The 24,126-nt window shown below is 45.7% G+C and overlaps 1 protein-coding gene across 1 annotated transcript in view; it reads left to right on the forward strand.

Annotated features, from left to right (window-relative positions):
• Window positions 1-24,126, forward strand: part of lrch4 (leucine-rich repeats and calponin homology (CH) domain containing 4) — a 60,264-nt gene that overhangs the window by 12,702 nt on the left and 23,436 nt on the right. Inside the window, exons 2-4 of the mRNA XM_042297817.1 lie at window positions 21,990-22,134; window positions 22,226-22,355; window positions 23,760-23,865. Coding sequence (XP_042153751.1) covers window positions 21,990-22,134; window positions 22,226-22,355; window positions 23,760-23,865 — 381 coding nt within the window. The remainder of the gene's footprint in view (window positions 1-21,989; window positions 22,135-22,225; window positions 22,356-23,759; window positions 23,866-24,126) is intronic.

Below are 24,126 nucleotides of genomic sequence, written 5' to 3' on the forward strand. Positions count from 1 at the left end.
CTGCTGCTACTGCTGAAACCAGTTTTGACACCACGCACGCTCGCCAACAGTCGTCATGGTGATTGTAGGGGTGTTCACACTTTCCACGTCTCCGTCCGGGCTGTATGTCACATTCCTCTGCTGTTCCGTCCGTGGGGGTTTGATATTTCACGAGCACGTTGTGATATTTCGTACGTTTCCTGTTTTGGCGAACCCGAGATGATTGTGCACTCAGCTAGTCTGTTGGATCAATATGTTAATTTTGATTGAGTTCGCTGTCCTCGTCTAGTTTGGATCTGATAGCAGATCAATGTGTGCTCCGGCCAACTCCTCTGTTGTCATGCACAGATGTGTGTCATGACAACGAATTGACAGTTGTCTGAAGCAGTTGACTTTTTTTTTTTTTAAATGGAAAAAAATAAAAATTGTGTTCAAAACTACACAATACACAATTTAATATTACACATTATCCATCATAACAATAGAAAACAAAATAGATGTTTGTACAAACAATATAACTATGTACATAGGTTACTGTCAGGAGGTTATAATTATGAGTACACAAAATGATTCACACGGAGGAAGTAGTGGTTCACAATGCAATAACTTTACCCAAAACAGTTAATGATCTTCTCAGAAAATAAAACTAGATCCTTTTTTGTTTAGTGTCGAGTGGTTCACGTTAGTTAGTATTACACAATTGGCTACATCCCATGCTTCAACAGTGGAAGCCCAGGCATTAAAATAATAAATAATAAATACATTTAATTTAATCACGGCCACTGATCGCTCTGTACGAATAATAGCCTGAAAATATACGAATGGTGTTTTTTGTTTTTTTTTGAGGTGAGAAGATTGTAGGGGTCGGTGAAGTACTGGGGGTGACCTATTCTGTATAGCCTGCTGCTGGTGAGGTGAGCCCATAGACGTGAATGGAGATCTCATCTTTATCTGAGCCTTTATGGCATCTGACCACAGCGTCGTCAAGGCTATCCTCAATTTTAAAGTAGTCATATTTCTTCATATTTTGTGTTTTGAAAAAAGCATAAACTTAATATTGGTGATTTAAAAAAAAAAATTTTTTTTGTAAATGTCCTGAACCAAATGAATCTATTTGTGATAAAGCTTCAAGCTATTGACAAACCATAGACAACCCAATTTGAAGAATCTCCACCTAGTTAACTAATTTAAATCGGTGGAAGCCCTCAATGGTGATGTCCATGCTAAAACGGGGTCTATCCATCTAGAGATCTGTCTCTATCGGTGAGCTGGAGCTTGACTTCTCCATTCGCTGCTGGAGCCAGGCCTACATGCTGCTCACTGACCCTGGGTTACTTTGGAAACAAAACGCTGAGACACAGGTGAAGGGACTGGAGGAGTGTGGGAAGGAGGGGAGAAAGACATTTGCGGAGAGGAAGAGAGACTTTAAGGTCCTGGAATGTTTGGATGGATAAGTCCCACATGTTGACCCCTGCTGCGCTGATGTTCCAATGACTCCAATCATCTGACTTGGATTAGGCCTAGGGCCGACTTCATGGGACGACCCCCCCCCCAGCCTGCCACTCTCTCTCCCCCCTAGCCTGCCACTCTCTCCCCCTCCCTAGCCTGCCACTCTCTCCCCCCCTCCCTAGCCTGCCACTCTCTCCCCCCTCCCTAGCCTGCCACTCTCTCCCCCTCCCTAGCCTGCCACTCTCTCCCCCTCCCTAGCCTGCCACTCTCTCCCCCCTCCCTAGCCTGCCACTCTCTCTCCCCTCCCTAGCCTGCCACTCTCTCTCTCCCCCCCTAGCCTGCCACTCTCTCTCCCCCTCCCTAGCCTGCCACTCTCTCTCCCTAGCCTGCCACTGCCACTCTCCCTAGCCTGCCACTCTCTCCCCCTCCCTAGCCTGCCACTCTCCCCCCACATATCTACTCACTAGTGTTTGCACACACATGCAGTGTAGGCTACATGTGAACACACAGGTAGAGAGAGTCACTCACTGCTGCAGCTCCTGTGGTGGTGTTAGATTGTAGTGTTTCCTCTCACCTGCAGGGCTGGTATCTACCCACGTCTCTGTTCTGTCTCTGTGCATAAACACACTCTGTGTCTGTACGTCAGTCTCTCTTCGTGCTGTCTCTCTAGTCCCTGTAACCGGGTCGCAGCGTCCTGTTTGGTAGTTCCGCCGCATCGGTGGTTGGCAGGTTTCAGAAGGCTGAAATTGCCATTGGCAACGTGTTGACACACAAGGTAAACACCAACGCAGCATATCAAATGACAGTCCTCCTGAAATGAGGAAGCTAGTCTGGATGGAATCATTGTTGCTTTGTGTACCGTTAGTTCAGACGAAAGTCTGAAATGTACTTTAGTTAGTCCAATACTTTAGTCCAATAGAGAGAAATCAGCCCCAGGCCTGTTTTTTTCAGAATTGCAGTAACACATTCATTATGAGTATTGGGAATAACGGCACATGGGAATTGTCAATATTATGCATGTGTTATTTGTGCACACGTTTTGTCTTGGCCACACAGAAGTACCCCGAATCCCGTAGAAGTAGGTTGTAAAAGCAGCTGTCGTAGCTACACTCCTCTCCTTGTACTTTTCAAGTGTTTCTGGCAGTCGTAAGAAGGGACTTGAGCAACGGCGCGATGAGTCCCGACCCTGAACGATTCAAGCCTGTCGTGATTGAACTGTCTTTTTTAGTTGAGTCTCTTTCGTTTTCTCTCTCTTTATTTCTCAGTCCATCTCTGTTCAGGTCTTTTTTTCTGATTTTATTTATTTATTTATATATATATTTTTGGGCTGCTCTTTCACTCCCTTTGTCCATGTCCTCACTCTGGTATTATCTCGTCTGTTATTCAGTCACTTCTCTCCCTCCATCTCTCTCTCTCCGTCTGTCTCTGTCTCTCTGTCTCTCTGTCTCTCTCCCCCCCCATGATGATTCAGTACCTGATATGTGTGGGCGTAAGTAATTATCTCTCTGACACACACAGAGGCCCCGGTTCCCTCTTGCCTTGGATTTCAGTGTGGTGTTGAGGGCTGAGTGTGAAGTTTCTTGGCTGTGGGATCGAGAATAAATCACATCTGACGTATTTGGACTTCTACACTGTTTCTCTTTTATCACGGACACGGAGAAACAGTCTCTCTCTCACACACACCATCACTCACCATCACTCACACACACCATCACTCACACACACCATCACACACCATCACTCACACACACCATCACACACCATCACTCACACACACCATCACTCACACACACCATCACACACCATCACTCACACACACCATCACACACCATCACTCACACACACCATCACACACCATCACTCACACACACCATCACACACCATCACTCACACACAAACACCATCACTCACACACACCATCACTCACGGTGACTGGATCACTTCACCATCACTCACACACACCATCACTCACCGTCACTCACACACACCATCACTCACACACCATCACTGGACACACACCATCACTCATCACTCACACACACCATCTCACACACCATCACTCACACACACCATCACACACCCCACACTCACCATCACACTCACCATCACACTCACCATCACATCACCTCACTCACCACACCATCACCACCATCACACACCATCACACACCATCACACACACCATCACTCACACACACCATCACACACCATCACACCATCACTCACCATCACACACACACACCACCATCACTCACCATCACACACCATCACTCACCATCACACACCACCACCATCACTCACCATCACACACACACCATCACACACACCATCACTCACCATCACACACACACCATCACTCACCATCACACCACCACCATCACTCATCACACACACACACACACATCACACACCATCACTCACCATCACACTCACCATCACTCACCACACACCATCACACACCATCACACTGCCACACTCACCATCACACACACACACACCATCACTCACCATCACACACACCATCACTCACCATCACACACACACACACCATCACTCACCATCACACACACACACCATCACACACCATCACTCACCATCACACACACACACACATCACAGGCTACATCACACACACACACACACCATCACTCACACCATCACTCACACACCATCACACACCATCACTCACCACACCATCACTCACCATCTCACACACACTCCATCACTCACCATCACACACCACCATCACTCACCATCACACACACTCACCATCACTCACCATCACACACACTCACCATCACACACCACCATCATCACACACACACCATCACACACTCACCATAACACACACACCATCACACACACCATCACCACACACACCATCACTCACACATCACACACACCATCACTCACACACACACCATCACACACCATCACTCACCATCACACACACACACCATCACACACACACCATCACTTACCATCACTCACACACACCATCACTCACCATCACTCACACACACCATCACACACACACCATCACACACACACACATCACACTCACCATCACACACACATCACACTCACCATCACACACACCATCACTCACACACACCAACACACACCATCACTCACACACACCATCACACACCATCACTCACACACACCATCACACACCATCACTCACCATCACACACACACACCATCACTCACCATCACACACACACACCATCACTCACCATCACACACACACACCATCACCCTGAATCACACACAACCATCACACACTCACCATCACACACACATCCATCACTTGACCATAACACACACACCATCACTCACACACACCATCACTCACCATAACACACACACCATCACTCACACACCATCATACACCATAACATGCTCTTTCACTCCTTTGTCCATCACTCACACTGGTATCACACACACACCATCACATCACCATCACTCACACACCATCACTCACACACACACCATCACACACCATCACTCACCATCACACACACACCATCACACACACACTGACACACACACCATCACACACCATCACACCACACACACACACATCACCACCATCACACACACACACATCACACACTCACCATAACACACACACCATCACTCACACACACCATCACACACCATCACTCACACACACATCACTCACACACATCATCACACACACACACATCACTCACACACACACACCATCACACACCATCACTCACCATCACACACACACACCATCACACACACACCATCACACACCATCACACACCATCACACCATCACATCACACACCATCACTCACACACACCATCACACCATCACTCACACACACCATCACACACATCACACACACCATCACACACACCATCACACACACACACACACACACACATCACTCACCACACCATCACACACCATCACTCACACACACACATCACACACCATCACTCACCATCACACACACACACATCACTCACCATCACACACACACACCATCACTCACCATCACACACACACCCATCACTCACCATCACACACCACCATCACACACTCACCATCACACACACACACCATCATCACTCATAACACACACACCATCACTCACACATCACTCACCACAACACACACATCACTCACACCATCACTCACCATACCATCACACACCATCACTCACACACACCATCACACACCATCACTCACACACACCATCACTCACACACACCATCACTCACACACACATCATCACACACCATCACCACCATCACACACACACCATCACACACCATCATCACACACACACCATCACACACCATCACTCACCATCACACACACACCATCACTCACCATCACACACCATCACTCACCATCACACACACATCACACCATCACACACACATCACACACACACCATCACACACACACACCATCACACACACACATCACACACACACCATCACACACACCATCACACACACCATCACTCACACCATCACACACACATCACATCACTCACACCACACACACACCATCACACACACACACCATCACACACACCATCACTCACACACACCATCACACACCATCACACACACACACCATCACACACCATCACTCACACACACCATCACACACCATCACCATCACACACACACCATCACTCACCATCACACACACCACCATCACTCACCATCACACACACACACCATCACTCACCACACACATCACACACACTCACCACACACACACACCATCACTCACCATCACACACACACATCACTCACCATCACACACACACCATCACACACACATCACACACCATCACACACACACCATCACACACCATCATCACACACACCATCACTCACCACACACACACCATCACTCACACACACCATCACACACCATCACACACATCACCACCATCACTCACCATCACACCACACACCATCACACACCATCACTCCACACACACCATCACACACACACACACATCACTCCATCACACACACACCATCACTCACCATCACACACACACACCATCACTCACACACACACCATCACACACCATCACATCACACACACCATCACTCACACACACACACCATCACTCACCATCACACACACACCATCACTCACCATCACACACACACACCATCACACACCATCACTCACACACCATCACTCACCATCACACACACACACCATCACTCACCATCACACACACATCACACACACACACACATCACACTCACACCACCATCACACACCATCACACACACACACACACCATCACACACCACACACACACACACACACACACACACACCATCACCATCACACACACACATCACTCACACACACACACACACACCATCACTCACCATCACACACACACCATCACTCACCATCACACACCATCACACCATCACTCACCATCACACACACACACACATCACACATCACACACACACACCATCATCACTCACACCATCACACACACACACGCACCATCACTCACCATCACACACACGCACCACACACACACCATCACTCACCATCACACACACCATCACTCACCATCACACATCACTCACACCATCACACACATCACACACACATCACTCACACACACCATCACTCACCATCACTCACACACACCATCACTCACCATCACTCACACACACCATCACTCACCATCACTCACACACACCATCACACACACACACACCATCACACTCACACTCACACACACATCACACTCACCATCACACACACATCACACACACCATCACACACACCATCACACACCATCACTCACACACACCATCACACACACACACACCATCACTCACCATCACACACACACACCATCACACTCACCATCACACACACACACACACCATCACACACACCATCACACACACACACCATCACACTCACCATCACACACACCATCACATCACACACCATCACACACCATCACATCACACACCATCACACACCATCACTCACCATCACTCACACACACACCATCACTCACCATCACTCACCATCACTCACCATCACACACACACACCATCACTCACCATCACACACACACCATCACTCACCATCACACACACATACCATCACTCACCATCACACACACACATCACTCACCACACACACACACACATCACACACACCACACACACACCACCACACACCATCACACACACACACCATCACTCACCATCACACACACACACACCATCACTCACCATCACACACACACCACACCACCATCACACACACCATCACTCACCATCACACACACACACCATCACTCACCATCACACACACACACACCATCACTCACCATCACACACACCATCACACACCATCACTCACCATCACACACACACCATCACTCACCATCACACACCATCACCATCACACACCATCACACACCATCACACACACACACCATCACACACCATCACACATCACACACACACACACACACCATCACTCACACACACCATCACTCACCATCACACACACACACACCATCACTCACCATCACACACACCATCACACACCATCACTCACCATCACACACACACACATCACTCACCATCACACACACACCATCACACACCATCACACACCATCACTCACCATCACACACCATCACTCACACACCATCACACACCATCACTCACACACACACCATCACACACCATCACTCACACACACACCATCATCACACACACACCATCACACCATCACACACATCACATCACCCATCACACACACACCATCACACACACACACATCACACACACACACACACACACACCATCACACACACACACCATCACTCACCATCACACACACCATCACTCACCATCACACACACACACCACTCACCATCACACACACACACCATCACTCACACACACACACCATCACTCACCATCACACACACACACACACCATCACACACACACACCACACACACACACCATCATCACACATCACACGCACCATCACTCACCATCACACACACGCACCATCACACACACCATCACTCACCATCACACACATCACTCATCACACACCATCACACACACACACACATCACACACACACCATCACTCACACACCATCACTCACCATCACTCACACACACCATCACTCACCATCACTCACACATCACACACACACACCATCACACTCACCATCACACACACATCACACTCACTCACCATCACACACCATCACACACCATCACTCACACACACTCACCATCACACACACACACCATCACTCACCATCACACACACACACACCATCACTCACCATCACACACTCACCATCACACACACACACCATCACACTCACCATCACACACACACCCATCACTCACACATCACTCACATCACACACACACACACCACACACATCACACACCATCACACACCATCACTCACCATCACACACCATCACACACCATCACACACCATCACTCACATCACACCATCACTCACCATCACACACACACACATCACTCACCATCACACACACACACCATCACACCATCACACACACACACCACCATCACCCCATCACACACACACACCATCACTCACCATCACACACACACCATCACTCACCATCACACACACACACACCATCACCACATCACACACACACCATCACTCACCATCACACACACACACACCATCACTCACCATCACACACACATCACACCATCACACACCATCACACACCATCACACACCACACACACACACACACATCACACACACACACCATCACTCACCATCACACACACACACACCATCACACACCATCACACACACACCATCACTCACCATCACACACACACCATCACTCACCATCACACACACATCACCATCACTCACCATCACACACACACACACACACCATCACACACACACACACATCACACACACACACCATCACACACACACACCATCACTCACCATCACTCACACACCATCACTCACCATCACACACACACACATCACTCACCATCACACACACACACCATCACCATCACACACACACCACACCATCACTCACCATCACACACACACCATCACTCACCACACACACCATCACTCACACACACACACTCCCCATCACACACCATCACTCACCATCACACCATCACTCACCATCACACACACACACCATCACTCACCATCACACACACACACACCATCACTCACACACACCATCACTCACACACACCATCACACCATCACACACACATCACACACCACCATCACACACATCACACCATCACACACACCATCACTCACCATCACACACACACACCATCACTCACCATCACACACACACACACCATCACACCATCACACACACACACCATCACCATCACCATCACACACACACACCATCACTCACCATCACACACACACACACCATCACTCACCATCACACACACACACCATCACTCACCATCACACACACACACACCATCACTCACCATCACACACACCATCACTCACCATCACACACACACACATCATCACACACACACCATCACACACACACACATCACACATCACTCACCATCACTCACCATCACTCACCATCACACCACACACACACATCACTCACCATCACACACACACACACACCATCACACACACACACACATCACTCACACACACACACATCACTCACACACACACCATCACACACCATCACTCACCATCACTCACCATCACTCACCATCACTCACCATCACACACACACACCATCACTCACCATCACACACACACCATCACTCACCATCACACACACACATCACTCACCATCACCACACACACACCATCACTCACCATCACACACACACACACCATCACTCACCATCACCACACACACACACATCACTCACACACACCATCACTCACCATCACTCACCATCACTCACCATCACACACACACCATCACTCACCATCACACACACACACACCATCACTCACACACACCATCACTCACCATCACACACCATCACTCACACACACACACCATCACACACCATCACTCACCATCACTCACCATCACTCACCATCACTCACCATCACACACACACCATCACTCACCATCACACACACACACCATCACTCACACACACCATCACTCACACACACACCATCACTCACCATCACACCATCACTCACCATCACACCATCACTCACCATCACACACACACACCATCACACACACACACCATCACTCACTCACACACACCATCACTCACATACACCATCACTCACACACACCATCACTCACACACACACACCATCACTCACCATCACTCACACACACCCACACCTACTTCAATCTGACACTGATGCGCAGAGACAGAGAAACAAGCACTAGTTATTTCTTTAGGTCGGTGTGGTTTCAGTTATAAAAATAAAAAAGGTTTTCGGGGGGGGGATTCGTTTTCTACTTTGAACTATTTATTTGGGTGGAATTCTGTAACATCACAGAATAAAATAATTAATACAAGTCCCATGATGCTAGTGACTGTACATTACTGCTGATCACTTATTAACCATTATTCACATTCATTTACTTTAATAAAATATTTCAGTGTTTTTGTTTATTACATTCGGGGCGGTAGTGTAGCCTAGTGGTTAGAGCGTTGGACTAGTAACCGGAAGGTTGCAAGTTCAAACCCCCGAGCTGACAAGGTACAAATAGTGGTCTCTCTGTGCCAGTGGTTAGAGTGTAGGGGCGGTAGGTAGCCTAGTGGTTAGAGTGTAGAGGTGGCAGCCTAGTGGTTAGAGTGTAGAGGCGGCAGCCTAGTGGTTAGAGTGTAGGGGCGGCAGGTAGCCTAGTGGTTAGAGTGTAGGGGCGGCAGGTAGCCTAGTGGTTAGAGTGTAGGGGCGGCAGGTAGCCTAGTGGTTAGAGTGTAGGGGCGGCAGGTAGCCTAGTGGTTAGAGTGTAGGGGGCGGCAGGTAGCCTAGTGGTTAGAGTGTAGGGGCGGCAGGTAGCCTAGTGGTTAGAGTGTAGGGGCGGCAGGTAGCCTAGTGGTTAGAGTGTAGGGGCGGCAGGTAGCCTAGTGGTTAGAGCGTTGGACTAGTAACCGGAAGGTTACTCAAACCCCCGAGCTGACAAGGTATAAATCTGTCGTTCTGCCCCTGAACAGGCAGTTAACCCACTGTTCCTAGGCCGTCAATGAAAATTAAGAATTTGTTCTTAACTGACTTGCCTGGTTAAATAAAGGTCAAATAATAAATCAAATATTTGTTTTATATGATGACTTTATTATTTCATTCCAAGTCATCTCATTTCTATAGAGCTGCTGTCTGACAAAAATCACTATTTTAGTAGTTCTTCAAAGTAAATAAGACATACTGCTATGACTGCTGAATACCAACTATCAATCACTTAGATCATGTATATTCAGGTAGAGATTCAGGTAGAGATACCTGGCGAAGCAACTGCTCTCTATTCCTCTGGATCGCCTGTCTTCTCTCCGTGTTCTCCCCACACAGACCGGACAGGTAGGCGCGCAATGCATTATGGTCATTGTAGTTAATCAACACATTTTTGTTGTGCCCTGAACTATGTAGAATATTGGCATGTTGGAAACAACTCCCTACTTCATGGCACAGTTTGGGCTTGATCTGAGTTGTCTCTAGAGAAACTGCGCATGAGAATCACAAAACAAAATATAATTGAACCGACGTTGGTCAATTAGTTTGAATCATTGAACACCCATAGTAAACATATACAGTGGGGCAAACCAGTATTTAGTCAGCCACCAATTGTGCAAGTTCTCCCACTTAGAAAGATGAGAGGCCTGTAATTTTCATCATAGGTAAACTTCAACTATAATTGCTCCCACAGTTGATTTCTTCAAACCAAGCTGCTTACCTATTGCAGATTCAGTCTTCCCAGCCTTCCCAGTGCAGGTCTACAATTTTGACAGCTCTTTGATCTTGGCCATAGTGGAGTTTGGAGTGTGACTGTTTGAGGTTGTGGACAGGTGTCTTTTATACTGATAACAAGTTCAAACAGGTGCCATTAATACAGGTAACGAGTGGCGGACAGAGGAGCCTCTTAAAGAAGAAGTTACAGGTCTGTGAGAGCCAGAAATCTTGCTTGTTTGTAGGTGACCAAATACTTATTTTCCACCATAATTTGCAAATAAATTCATTAAAAATCCTACAATGTGATTTTTGTGGATTTCTTTTTCTCATTTTGTCTGTCATAGTTGAAGTGTACCTATGATGAAAATTACAGGCCTCTCTCATCTTTCTAAGTGGGAGAACTTGCACAATTGGTGGCTGAATACTTTTTTGCCCCACTGTATATGAATGTCTGAACTTCTTGTTACTTGAATTAGAATATTTGTAGCTACTTTTATTCAACTTAAAATAAATGGTTTCAACGGTATTGACTCCTGAAAAAACCATCCTGTGGCTCTGGTCACCTCCCTGACCAAGGCCCTTCTCTCCTGGCTGGGGGGCCAGCTCTAGGAAGAGTCTTGGTGGTTCCAAACTTCTTCCATTTAAGACTGATGGAGGCCACTGTGTTCTTGGGGACCTGCAATGCTGCAGACATTTTTTTTGTTTGTTCCTTTCCCCAGATCTGTGCCTCGACACAATCCTGTCTCGGAGCTCTACAGACTATTCCTTTGACCTCATGGCTTGGTTTTAACTCTGACATGCACTGTCAACTGTGGGACCTTATATAGACAGGTGTGTGCCTTTCCAAATCATGTCCAATCAATTGAATTTACCACAGGTGAACTCCAATCAAGTTGTAGAAAACATCTCAAGGCTGATCAATGGAAACAGGATGTACCTGAGCTCAATTTGGAGTCTCATAACAAAAGATCTGAATACTTCTGTAAATGTATAAATTAGCAAAAAGTTCTAAACCTGTTTTTGTGATGTCATTATGGACTATTGTGATGTCATTATGGACTATTGTGATGTCATTATGGACTATTGTGATGTCATTATGGGGTATTGTGTGTATTTTGAGCGGGGGGGGGGGGGTGAATTTCATACATTTTAGGATAAGGCTGTAGCGTAACAAAATGTGAAAGGGTCTGAGTACTTTCCCAATTCACTGTGTATGGTATACCTCTCAAGCCTAATTGTCTATTTATGTGCTGGCCTGCATCCTTTTCCATTATCCAGTCATTTCAATGAAGCCGATACTGTTCACATTTGAACATGAGGTTGTTTTGGGCAGTGACTTGACTGGCTACGTAACTTCCTCCTATCTCTCTCGCTCGCTCTAACTTGTCGTCAGTGGTGTAATATGAGACTGGGTCGAGGTCTTTGTGGGGAGGTGACACAGACAAGGCCCCCTCTTACCTCATGCATTAGGTGTTCATCATATCAGTACCAAAGCTGATTTTCATCAAGGTTTGCTCCCCCTTTTGGTACCCATGTTTTGACTGCTAGGGGTCAGGAGGTCAATGCCTCTCAGAGACATGAGTGATTTCAGTCCCCTTATTTTAGTTTTTTTGCTACACCCATCCACCTATAATTAGTTGTTTAAATTATGAACCCATTGTCAACTAATAGTTTAGAATAACAGTTAGACTTGGACTGTTGTTTTTAACAAGGCTGTGTAATTGAATTAGCATCGTGGATGGTCTAGACGTGCTGCTGTATGAATGTTTTGTTTTCAGAGCGAGCGAAAAGGTTTTAAGCCAACCTAGCTCATTTCAGGTTGATAGGGGGTTTGAGGGCCAGTCATATGTGACCTTGGTGTTGAGTCATCACAATATCTGCTTCATCACCATGGTTACGCAGTTTGGGGTCATGCAAGGTCGAGCTTAGCTTTTTAAAGTGCCTATAGATTGGTCTGGTTACATGCTAGCCATGTGTGTGTGTTTAAGGGCCCAAGGCTGGGTTTCTACTAAGCTAACATGGAGTTGTTTTAAGAAGACCACCACCACCATTCCAAGGATAATTTGATTAAGAATTTTAGGACCTCTAAGTATGTATCTATAAAAAAAATTTTTTTTATAGATATATATACATACAAAATATGATGACACATTGAATTTGGCCTTCACATTACTTCTATTAGCCCATAAAAACACATTGCATTATATTAATATATATATATTATTTATTATTATTATTATTATTCATTAACGGAACAAAAGATAGTAAAATATTTAAATAAAAAAGGAAGTGTGTTTTTACATGTCTGTCCTTTTTAAAACTGAAAATGATAAGAAAGTTCAGGATGTATACGGCGCATTCAGAAACTATTCAGACCCCTTGACTTTTTCCACATTTGGCTACATTACAGCCAAGTTCTAAAATTGATTTAAATGAACAAAACAGCCTCAAAACAGGTTTTTACGTATTTTTTGAGAATGTATTAAAAATACACAACTGAAATATCACATTTACACAATACCCCATAATGACATCACAATACCCCATAATGACATCACAATACCCCATAATGACATCACAATACCCCATAATGACAGTGAAAACAGTTTGTTTTTTATTTGTTTAAAATAAACTATCACATTTACATCAGTATTCAGACCCTTTACTCAGTACTTTGTTTTAGCACTTTTGGCAGCGATTACAGCCTTGACTCTTCTTGGTTATGATGCTATAAGCTTGGCACACCTGTATTTGGGGATTTTCTCCCATTTCTTCTCTGCAGATCCTCTCAGGCTCTGTCAGGATGGATGTGGAGCGTCGCGGCGCCGCTGTCTTCAGGTCTCCAGAGATGTTCCATCGGGTTCAGGACCGGGCCCTGGCTGGGTCACTCACGGACATTCAGAGACTTGTCCCAAAGCCACTCCTGCCTTGTCTTGGCTGTGTGCTTAGGGTCGTTATCCTGTTGGAAGGTGAACCTTCGCCTCAGTCTGAGGTCGTGAGTGCTGTGTAGCAAGTTTTCATTGATGATCTCTATGTACTTTGCTCTGTTCATATTTCCCTCGTTCCTGACTAGTCTCCCAGTCCCTGCTGCTGGAAAAACATCCCCACAGCATGTGCTTCCACCACCATGCTTCACCATAGGGATGGTACCAAGTTTCTTCTAGATGTGACGCTTGACATTCAGGCCAAAGAGTTCAATCTTGGTTTCATCAGACCAGGGAATCTTGTTTCTCATTGTCTGAGAGTCCTCCAAGCGGGCTTTCATGTGCCTTTTTACTGAGTTGCTTCGGTCTGGCCACTCTATCATAAAGGCCTGATTGGTGGAGTGCTGCAGAGATGGTCATCTTCCTGGAAGTTTCTCCCATCTCCCCAGAGGAACTCTGGAGCTTTGTCAGAGTGACCATTTGGGTTCTTGGTCACCTCCCTGACCAAGGCCTTTCCTCCCCGTTTGGCCAGGCGGCCAGCTCTAGGAGAGACTTAGTGGTTCCAAACTTCTTCCGTTTAAGAATGATGGAGGCCACTGTGTTCCTGGACATTCAATTCTGCAGAAATGTTTTGGTACCCTTCCACAGATCTGTGCCATGACATAATCATGTCTCGGAACGCTACGGACAGTTCCTTTGCTTGGTTTTTGCTCTGACATGCACTGTCAACTGTGGGACCTTTTTATATATACAGGTGTGTGCCTTTCCAAATCATGTCCAATCAATTGAATTTACCACAGGTGGACTCCAATCAAGTTGTAGAAGCATCTCAAGTATGATCAATGGAAACCGGATGCACTTGAGCTCAATTTCGAGTCTTGTAGCAAAGGGTCTGAATACTTATGTAAATATATTTATATATATTTTTTTTAATGAATTTGCAAAACAATTTAAAAACCTGCTTTCACTTTGTCATTATGGGGTCTTGTGATGTCATTATGGGGTATTGTGTGTAGATTGATGAGGAATGTGTTTTATTTAATCCCTTACAGAATACGGCTGTAACGTAACAACATTTGGAAGAAGTCAATGGGTCTGAATTCTTTCAGAATGCTGTGTGTGTAATATATATTTTTTATGGGAACTAAAGTACTTCCATGTAAACTGGTACCGGGCTACCTTCAGACGAGTTTTGAGGCTTGTGTTCATCCTAGAGGAAAACAACCAAGTACATGTTTGTGAAAGCGTTTCACAGTAAGGTCTACAGCTGTTGTTGTATTTGACGCATGTGACAAGTATTATTTTTGTTGATTTTTCACTTTTGAATTTTTTTTTTTAATGTTGGGTTTATATTGTTTTGCCACAACTGTTGGGACAGAAGTTGCCTGAAGTCTGTACCGTGGATCTGCCAAGTCCTCGAGCTTGAACAGACAGATTTATTTTATTTTATTGGTCATATTGTCGAGTAGCGACTCTGATTAAAAATCAATAATTGAAATCTTTGGTCTCCATGGAACCCTGTTATTCCAAATGACTTGGGCTTATATCTACTGTGTTGCCTTAGGCTAGTTGACCACCTCCTCTCTCCAGCTCTGCTCTGGAATGCCAGCCGGATGCAGGACATTTCAATACCCGCTGTCAGCACAGCCAGATCCCATTCCTCAAAAAAATGAAGCTTTTCCCATGTGTACGATCGTTAGATAGCGTCTGTGTTCGTTATCGCAATTGGGCTGGGGAAAGGCTGGGACATCTCAGCTACAGATGGGAGGCCTCAGCTTCGAGTGGGACTTGGACAAGGTGTGTGTGTGGAGGGAGGGAGGAGAAGTGTATAGGGGTTGCGAGTGAGTTTGTTTTCCGAAACACTTCCTTGCCAAAACAAACAGCAGGACAAAAGCTCTGGAGTGTGAGAGCAGAGTGTCGGTCGGTCCGGCCGGGAATAGGACTTGAAGGGGAGAGGAGAGAGTGCGGGGGGAGGGGAATAGAGGACGGGGGGGGTAGAAGATGGGAGGAGGGGTTTCTTCAGGGGTGAGTGCAGGGACTCCGAGCGAACAGGATCAACAATCCATTCCCCCCTCCATTGTTCACCCAGCCCCACTCTAGCAGTAAGACAATGGAGACAGAAAGAGAGCGCTCTCAGCATAGCGACTGTATATACAGTGCCAGTCAAAAGTTTGGACACACCTACTCATTCAAGGGTTTTTCTTTATTTTCACTATTTTCTACATTGTAGAAAGACAAACTATGAAGTAACACATATGGAATGATGTAGTAACTAGAAACGTGTTAAACAAATCAAAATAGATTTTTAGATTCTTCAAAGTAGCCACCCTTTGCCTTGACACTTTTGCACACTCTTGGCATTCTCTCAACCAGCTTCACCTGGAATGATTTTCCAACAGTCTTGAAGTTATCATATGCTGAGCACTTGTTGGCAGCTTTTCCTTCACTGTGCGGTCCAACTCATCCAAAACAGTCTCAATTGAGTTGAGGTCGGGTGATTGTGGAGGCCATGTTATCTGATGCAGCACTCCATCACTCTCCTTCTTGGTCAAATAGCCTTTACACAGCCTGGAGGTGTGTTGGGTCATTGTCCTGTTGAAAAACAAATGATACTCCCACGAAGCGCAAACCAAATAGCATTGCGTATCAATGCCAAATGCTGTGGTAGCCCTGCTGGTTAAGTTTGCCTTGAATTCTAAATAAACCGCAGACTATGCCACCAGGAAAGCACCCCTACACCATTACACCACCTCCATGCTTCACAGTGGGAACCACACATGCAGAAATCATCCATTGACCTTGTGTGTTTGGGGTCATTGTCCTGTTGAAAAACAAATGATAATCCCACTAAGCGCAAACCAGATGGGATGGTGTTTTACTGCAGAATGCTAGATACATTCTAAATAAATCACAGACAGTGTCACCAGCACAGCACCATAATACCACCTCCTCCATGCTTCATGTGGGAACCGCACGTGGAGAGATCATCCATTCACCTACTCTGCATCTCAGAAAGACATGATGGTTAGATCCAAATATCTCAAGACCAAAGGACAGATTTCCACCGGTCTAATGTCCATTGCTCGTGTTTCTTGGCCCAAGCAAGTCTCTTCTTCTTATTGGTGTCCTTTAGTAGTGGTTTCTTTGCAGCAATTCAACCATGAAGGCCTGATTCACGCAATCTCATCTGAACAGTTGATGTTGAGATGTCTGTTACTTGAACTCTCATTTATTTGGGCTGCAATCTGAGGTGCAGGTAACTCTAATGAACGTATCTTCTGCAGCAGAGGTAACTCTGGGTCTTCCTTTCCTGTGGTGGTTCTATGAGAGCCAGTTTCATCATAGAGCTTGATGGTTTTTGTGACTGCACTTGAAGAAACTTTCAAAGTTCTTGAAATTTTCCGATTGACTGACCTTCCTGTCTTAAAGTAATGATGGAATGTCGTTTCTCTTTGCTTATTTGAGGTGATCTTGACATAATATTGATGTATCCCTATTTGGTGAAAGACCATCTTCTGTATACCACCCCTACCTTGTCACAACACAACTGATTGGCAAACGCATTAAGAAGGAAATAAATTCCACAAATGAACTTTTTATTTTTATTTTTAGAAGGCACACCTGCTAATTGAAATGCATTCCAGGTTACCTCATGAAGCTGGTTGAGAGAAGAGAATGCCATGAGTGTGCAAAGCTCTCTTCAAGGCAAAGGATGGCTACTTTGAAGAATCTCAAATATAACATATATTTAGATTAATTTAACACTTTTATTGTTTGTTGGTTACTACATGATTCCATATGTTATTTCATAGTTTTGATGTCTAAACTATTATTCTACAGTATAGAAAATTTTAAAAATAAAGAAAAACCCTGGAATGAGTAGGTGTGTTAACTTTTGACTGTTAACGTTGCTGTGCATACACTACTGTTCAAAAGTTTGGGGTCATTAAGAAATGCCCTTGTTTTTGAAAGAAAAGCACTTTTTTTTGGGTCCATTAAAATAACATCAAATCGATCAGAAATACAGTGTAGACATGAATGTTAATGTTGTAAATTACTATTGTAGCTGGAAATTACAGATTAAAAAAAAAATTGAATATCTACATAAACGTACAGAGTTCCATTATCAGCAACCATCACTCCTGTGTTCCAATGGCACGTTGTGTTAGCTAATCCACGGTGTGTTAGCTAATCCAAGTTGTGTTAGCTAATCCACGGTGTGTTAGCTAATCCACGGTGTGTTAGCTAATCCAAGGTGTGTTAGCTAATCCAAGGTGTGTTAGCTAATCCACGGTGTGTTAGCTAATCCACGGTGTGTTAGCTAATCCACGGTGTGTTAGCTAATCCACGGTGTGTTAGCTAATCCACGGTGTGTTAGCTAATCCACGGTGTGTTAGCTAATCCACGTTCATCATCGAGTGTTGCAAAGAAAAAGCCATATCTCAGACTGGCCAATAAAAAGAAAAGATTGTCAAAATAACACAGACACTGGACAGAGGAACTTTGCCTCGAAGGCCAGCATCCCGGAGTCACCTCTTCACTGTTGACGTTGAGACTGGTGTTTTGCTGGTACTATTTAATGAAGCTGCCAGTTGAGGACTTGTGAGGCGCCTGTATCTCAAACTAGACACTCTAATGTACTTGTCCTCTGGCTCAGTTGTGCACCGGGGCCTCCCACTCCTCTTTCTATTCTGGTTAGAGCCAGTTTGTGCTGTTCTGTGAAGGGAGTAGTACACAGCGTTGTACAAGATCTTCAGTTTCTTGGCAATTTCTCAGTCTTTTGTTTCTGGCCATTTTTGAGCCTGTAAGCGAACCCACCACCAGATACTCTAGTCTAAAGGAGGACAGTTGTATTGCTTCTTTAATCAGTACAACAGTTTTCAGCTGTGCTAACATTTGCAAAAGGGTTTTATAATGATCATTTAGACTATTAAAATGATGAACTTGGATTAGCTAACACTAAGTGCCATTGGAACACAGGAGTGATGGTTGCTGATAATGGGCCTCTGTACACCTTTGTAGATATTCCATTAAAAATCAGCCGTTTCCAGCTACAATAGTCATTTACAACATTTTAACAATGTCTACACTGTATTTCTGATCAATTTGATGTTACTTTAATGGACAAAAAAATGTTATTTTAATAAAATAAAATAAGTGACCCCAAACTTTTGAACGGTAGTGTATTTCGGCAGGAGATACTCCTAATAGCCATTGTAAGGTCTCACACTCATTTGCATAGCTATTGTATGGGACATGTTCACACTTTCCTGGTTACTGTATACACACAGTGTACTACACATTCTCATATAGGCTACCCCTAGTGCCGTCAGCTACTGGGTGAATCACAAGACACACACACACACAGAGTCAGGATTGTGGGTTCCACTGGAATGTTGGCGTCCATTTTAGTTGAGCATGTGAAACTGTTATTTTGGTGAGCATAATGAAACTCCTTTTTATCAGTGGTGTAAAAGTACTTGAAAGTACTACTTAAGTAGTTTTTTTTGGGGGGTTTATCTGTACTTTACCTCACTATTTATATTTTTGACAACTTTTACTTCACTATATTCCTAAAGAAAATGTATGTGGTTTCTACTCGATCCATTTTCCCTGACACCCAAAGGTACTCATTACATTTTGAATGCTTAGCAGGACAGAAAAATGGTCTACTTCACGCATGTATCAAGAGAACATCCTTACTGTCTCTGATCTGGTGGACTCACTAAACACAATCTTCGTTTGTAAGTGATGTCTGAGTGTTGGGAGTGTGCCCCTGGCTAGCCATAAAAATAAACAATTATCTAGACCACCGTCTGGTTTGCTTAATTTAAAGAATTTGAAATCATTTTTATTTTTGATACTGAAATATATTTTAGAAATGACATTTTCCTTTTATATTTAAGTATATTTAAAGCCAAATACTTTTCTAGTTTGACACAAGTAGGATTTTACTGGGAGACTGATGGTGAACATGACTGTGAAAAGGAGACACAAATGCCGGAGAGAGGAAAAGGGAGAGGACTTGGATGAGAGTAGGATGGGAGGGAGGGAGAATGTTGAGAGACAGTTGACCGGGGCTTCCATCCATCCATCCATAAATAAGGTGCTGCAGCTGTGAAGGAGGCTATTCAGCCTATATTCAGAAAAGCCCAGATTGTGTCTGTACTCTCAAATGGACACACGGCCTTGGTGGAGTCCTGTCTGCCAGGGCCTGTCAGTGGAATCTCAGTTTGCGTCTTTGAGCTCTTTTGTTCATGTTTGGCCAATGCTTTGAAAAGGGCTAGGTTTCTCCCGACTCTGGTTCAGATGCATTCATATTGCTGATGAAGAATCCAAAATATCAAACTTTGTCTGCTGGCGATGCCCAAGAACCGTGTGTGTTGCTGCGCGTGTGTGTTGCTGCGCGTGTGTGTTGCTGCGCGTGTGTGTTGCTGCGCGTGTGTGTTGCTGCGCGTGTGTGTTGCTGCGCGTGTGTGTTGCTGCGCGTGTGTGTTGCTGCGCGTGTGTGTTGCTGCGCGTGTGTGTTGCTGCGCGTGTGTGTTGCTGCGCGTGTGTGTTGCTGCGCGTGTGTGTGTGTGTTGCTGCTCATGGCAATATTATTGACTGTGATTGGTTGTCGAATATACCAGTGTTATTGACCGTGATTGGTCCTTGTTTCAGACCTTTCTAAGAACCGTCTGTGCGAGCTGCCAGAGGAGCTGTGCCAGTTCATCTCCTTGGAGACGCTCAGCTTGTACCACAACTGTGTTCGCTCCCTCACCCCCGACCTCTGTCACCTACAGGCTCTCACCTACCTCAACCTCAGGTAACATCCCTTTTCCTTGCACTCCTTCAGTTGCCTGTGCGTCCGTGTATTGCTGTTCATAATTGTTCTGTGTGTGTGTCTGTCCTTGCAGCCGTAACCTCCTCTCCAGCCTGCCCCCCTCGATGTGTCAGCTCCCCCTCCTGAGAGTCCTGATCGTCAGCAACAACAAGCTGTCGGCCCTGCCCACCTCCATACATACCCTCACTCACCTCCGACAGCTGGTACGTAGTGATACACACCCACTACCTCAGGTTACCCACTACCTCAGGTTACCCACTGCCTCAGGTTACCCACCGACCCACTGCCTCAGGTTACCCACTGCCTCAGGTTACCCACCGACCCACTGCCTCAGGTTACCCACTGCCTCAGGTTACCCACGACCCACTACCTCAGGTTACCCACCGACCCACTGCCTCAGGTTACCCACTGCCTCAGGTTACCCACGACCCACTACCTCAGGTTACCCACCGACCCACTGCCTCAGGTTACCCACTGCCTCAGGTTACCCACTGCCTCAGGTTACCCACCACTGCCTCAGGTTACCCACTGCCTCAGGTTACCCACGACCCACTACCTCAGGTTACCCACCGCCCACTGCCTCAGGTTACCCACTGCCTCAGGTTACCCACCCACTACTACCTCAGGTTACCCACCGACCCACTGCCTCAGGTTACCCACTGCCTCAGGTTACCCACTGCCTCAGGTTACCCACTGCCTCAGGTTACCCACTGCCTCAGGTTACCCACTGCCTCAGGTTGCCCACTGCCCACCTCGCAGGGCTGTCTGATCTCTCTGTTTTCTCTAGGTATCTGTCTCTCTCTCTCTCTGTTTTCTCTAGGTATCTGTCTCTCTCTGTTTTCTCTAGGTATCTGTCTCTCTCTGTTTTCTCTAGGTATCTGTCTCTCTCTGTTTTCTCTAGGTATCTGTCTCTCTCTGTTTTCTCTAGGTATCTGTCTCTCTCTGTTTTCTCTAGGTATCTGTCTCTCTCTCTCTCTGTTTTCTCTAGGTATCTGTCTCTCTCTCTCTCTCTCTGTTTTCTCTAGGTATCTGTCTCTCTCTCTCTCTCTGTTTTCTCTAGGTATCTGTCATTGTCTCTCGTTGCTCTAGGTATCTCTCTTGCAGTCTGTTACTCTGGTCTTGTTTACTTTAGGTTCTCTATCTGGTTCCCCTCTTCTCTCTGTCCTGTTGTCTACCTTTCCTCTCTGCCCTCACTGGCTGGCTCACAGTCCTGTCTGTCTCGCTCTTCATCTCACAAGTCCTGTCTGTCTTCCTCTCTCTCTCGCTGTCCTGGATGGCTATCTTAATGCTGTCTACCCCCACTGGCTGGCTCACAGTCCTGTCTGTCTTCCTCTCTCTCTCGCTGTCTTCCGCTTTCTCGCTGTCCTGGATGGCTATCTTAACGCTGTCTACCCCCACTGGCTGGCTCACAGTCATGTCTGTCCCCTCCACTCACCCTCATTTGTAACGTACGGCATCTCCCCTCTGACCTATCGCCCCTTCCTCTCTTTACCTTCTCTCTCTCCTTCTTTCTCTCTCCTTCTTTCTTGCATAGTATTTTGGGGTATAGCCAAGGCCTGGGTTGCCGTTAGTAACTTTTGATAAATTGGTTTTCCTCTGTCCTGTAGGATGTGAGTTGTAATGGCCTGCAGTGTTTGCCTGTGGAGCTGGGTCAGCTGGAGTGTCTGAGAGACCTCAACTTGAGGCGGAACCAGCTCACCACACTGCCAGAGGGTGAGAGAGACACACACATACACACCTTTGACCCCTACATACACCTTAATATACCAGTGGTATTCAAACTTTTTCAGCGGGTCTGTGTTTTTCTCCAAAAATTCTCGCGATCTCACCCCAAATCTAATGACACGATCTTAAAGGGATATTCCACCCCCAGAAATAAAAATAATCATAACTCATATCAATTTGGTGAGAAGCCCGATCGTCTATCAGTGGGTAGAATAACAATTCTCCCCGCCGTGATGTAACTTCTAAGTG

This window comes from Oncorhynchus tshawytscha, linkage group LG15 (assembly GCF_018296145.1).
Source record: "Oncorhynchus tshawytscha isolate Ot180627B linkage group LG15, Otsh_v2.0, whole genome shotgun sequence".
In the NCBI taxonomy this organism is placed as follows: domain Eukaryota; kingdom Metazoa; phylum Chordata; class Actinopteri; order Salmoniformes; family Salmonidae; genus Oncorhynchus; species Oncorhynchus tshawytscha.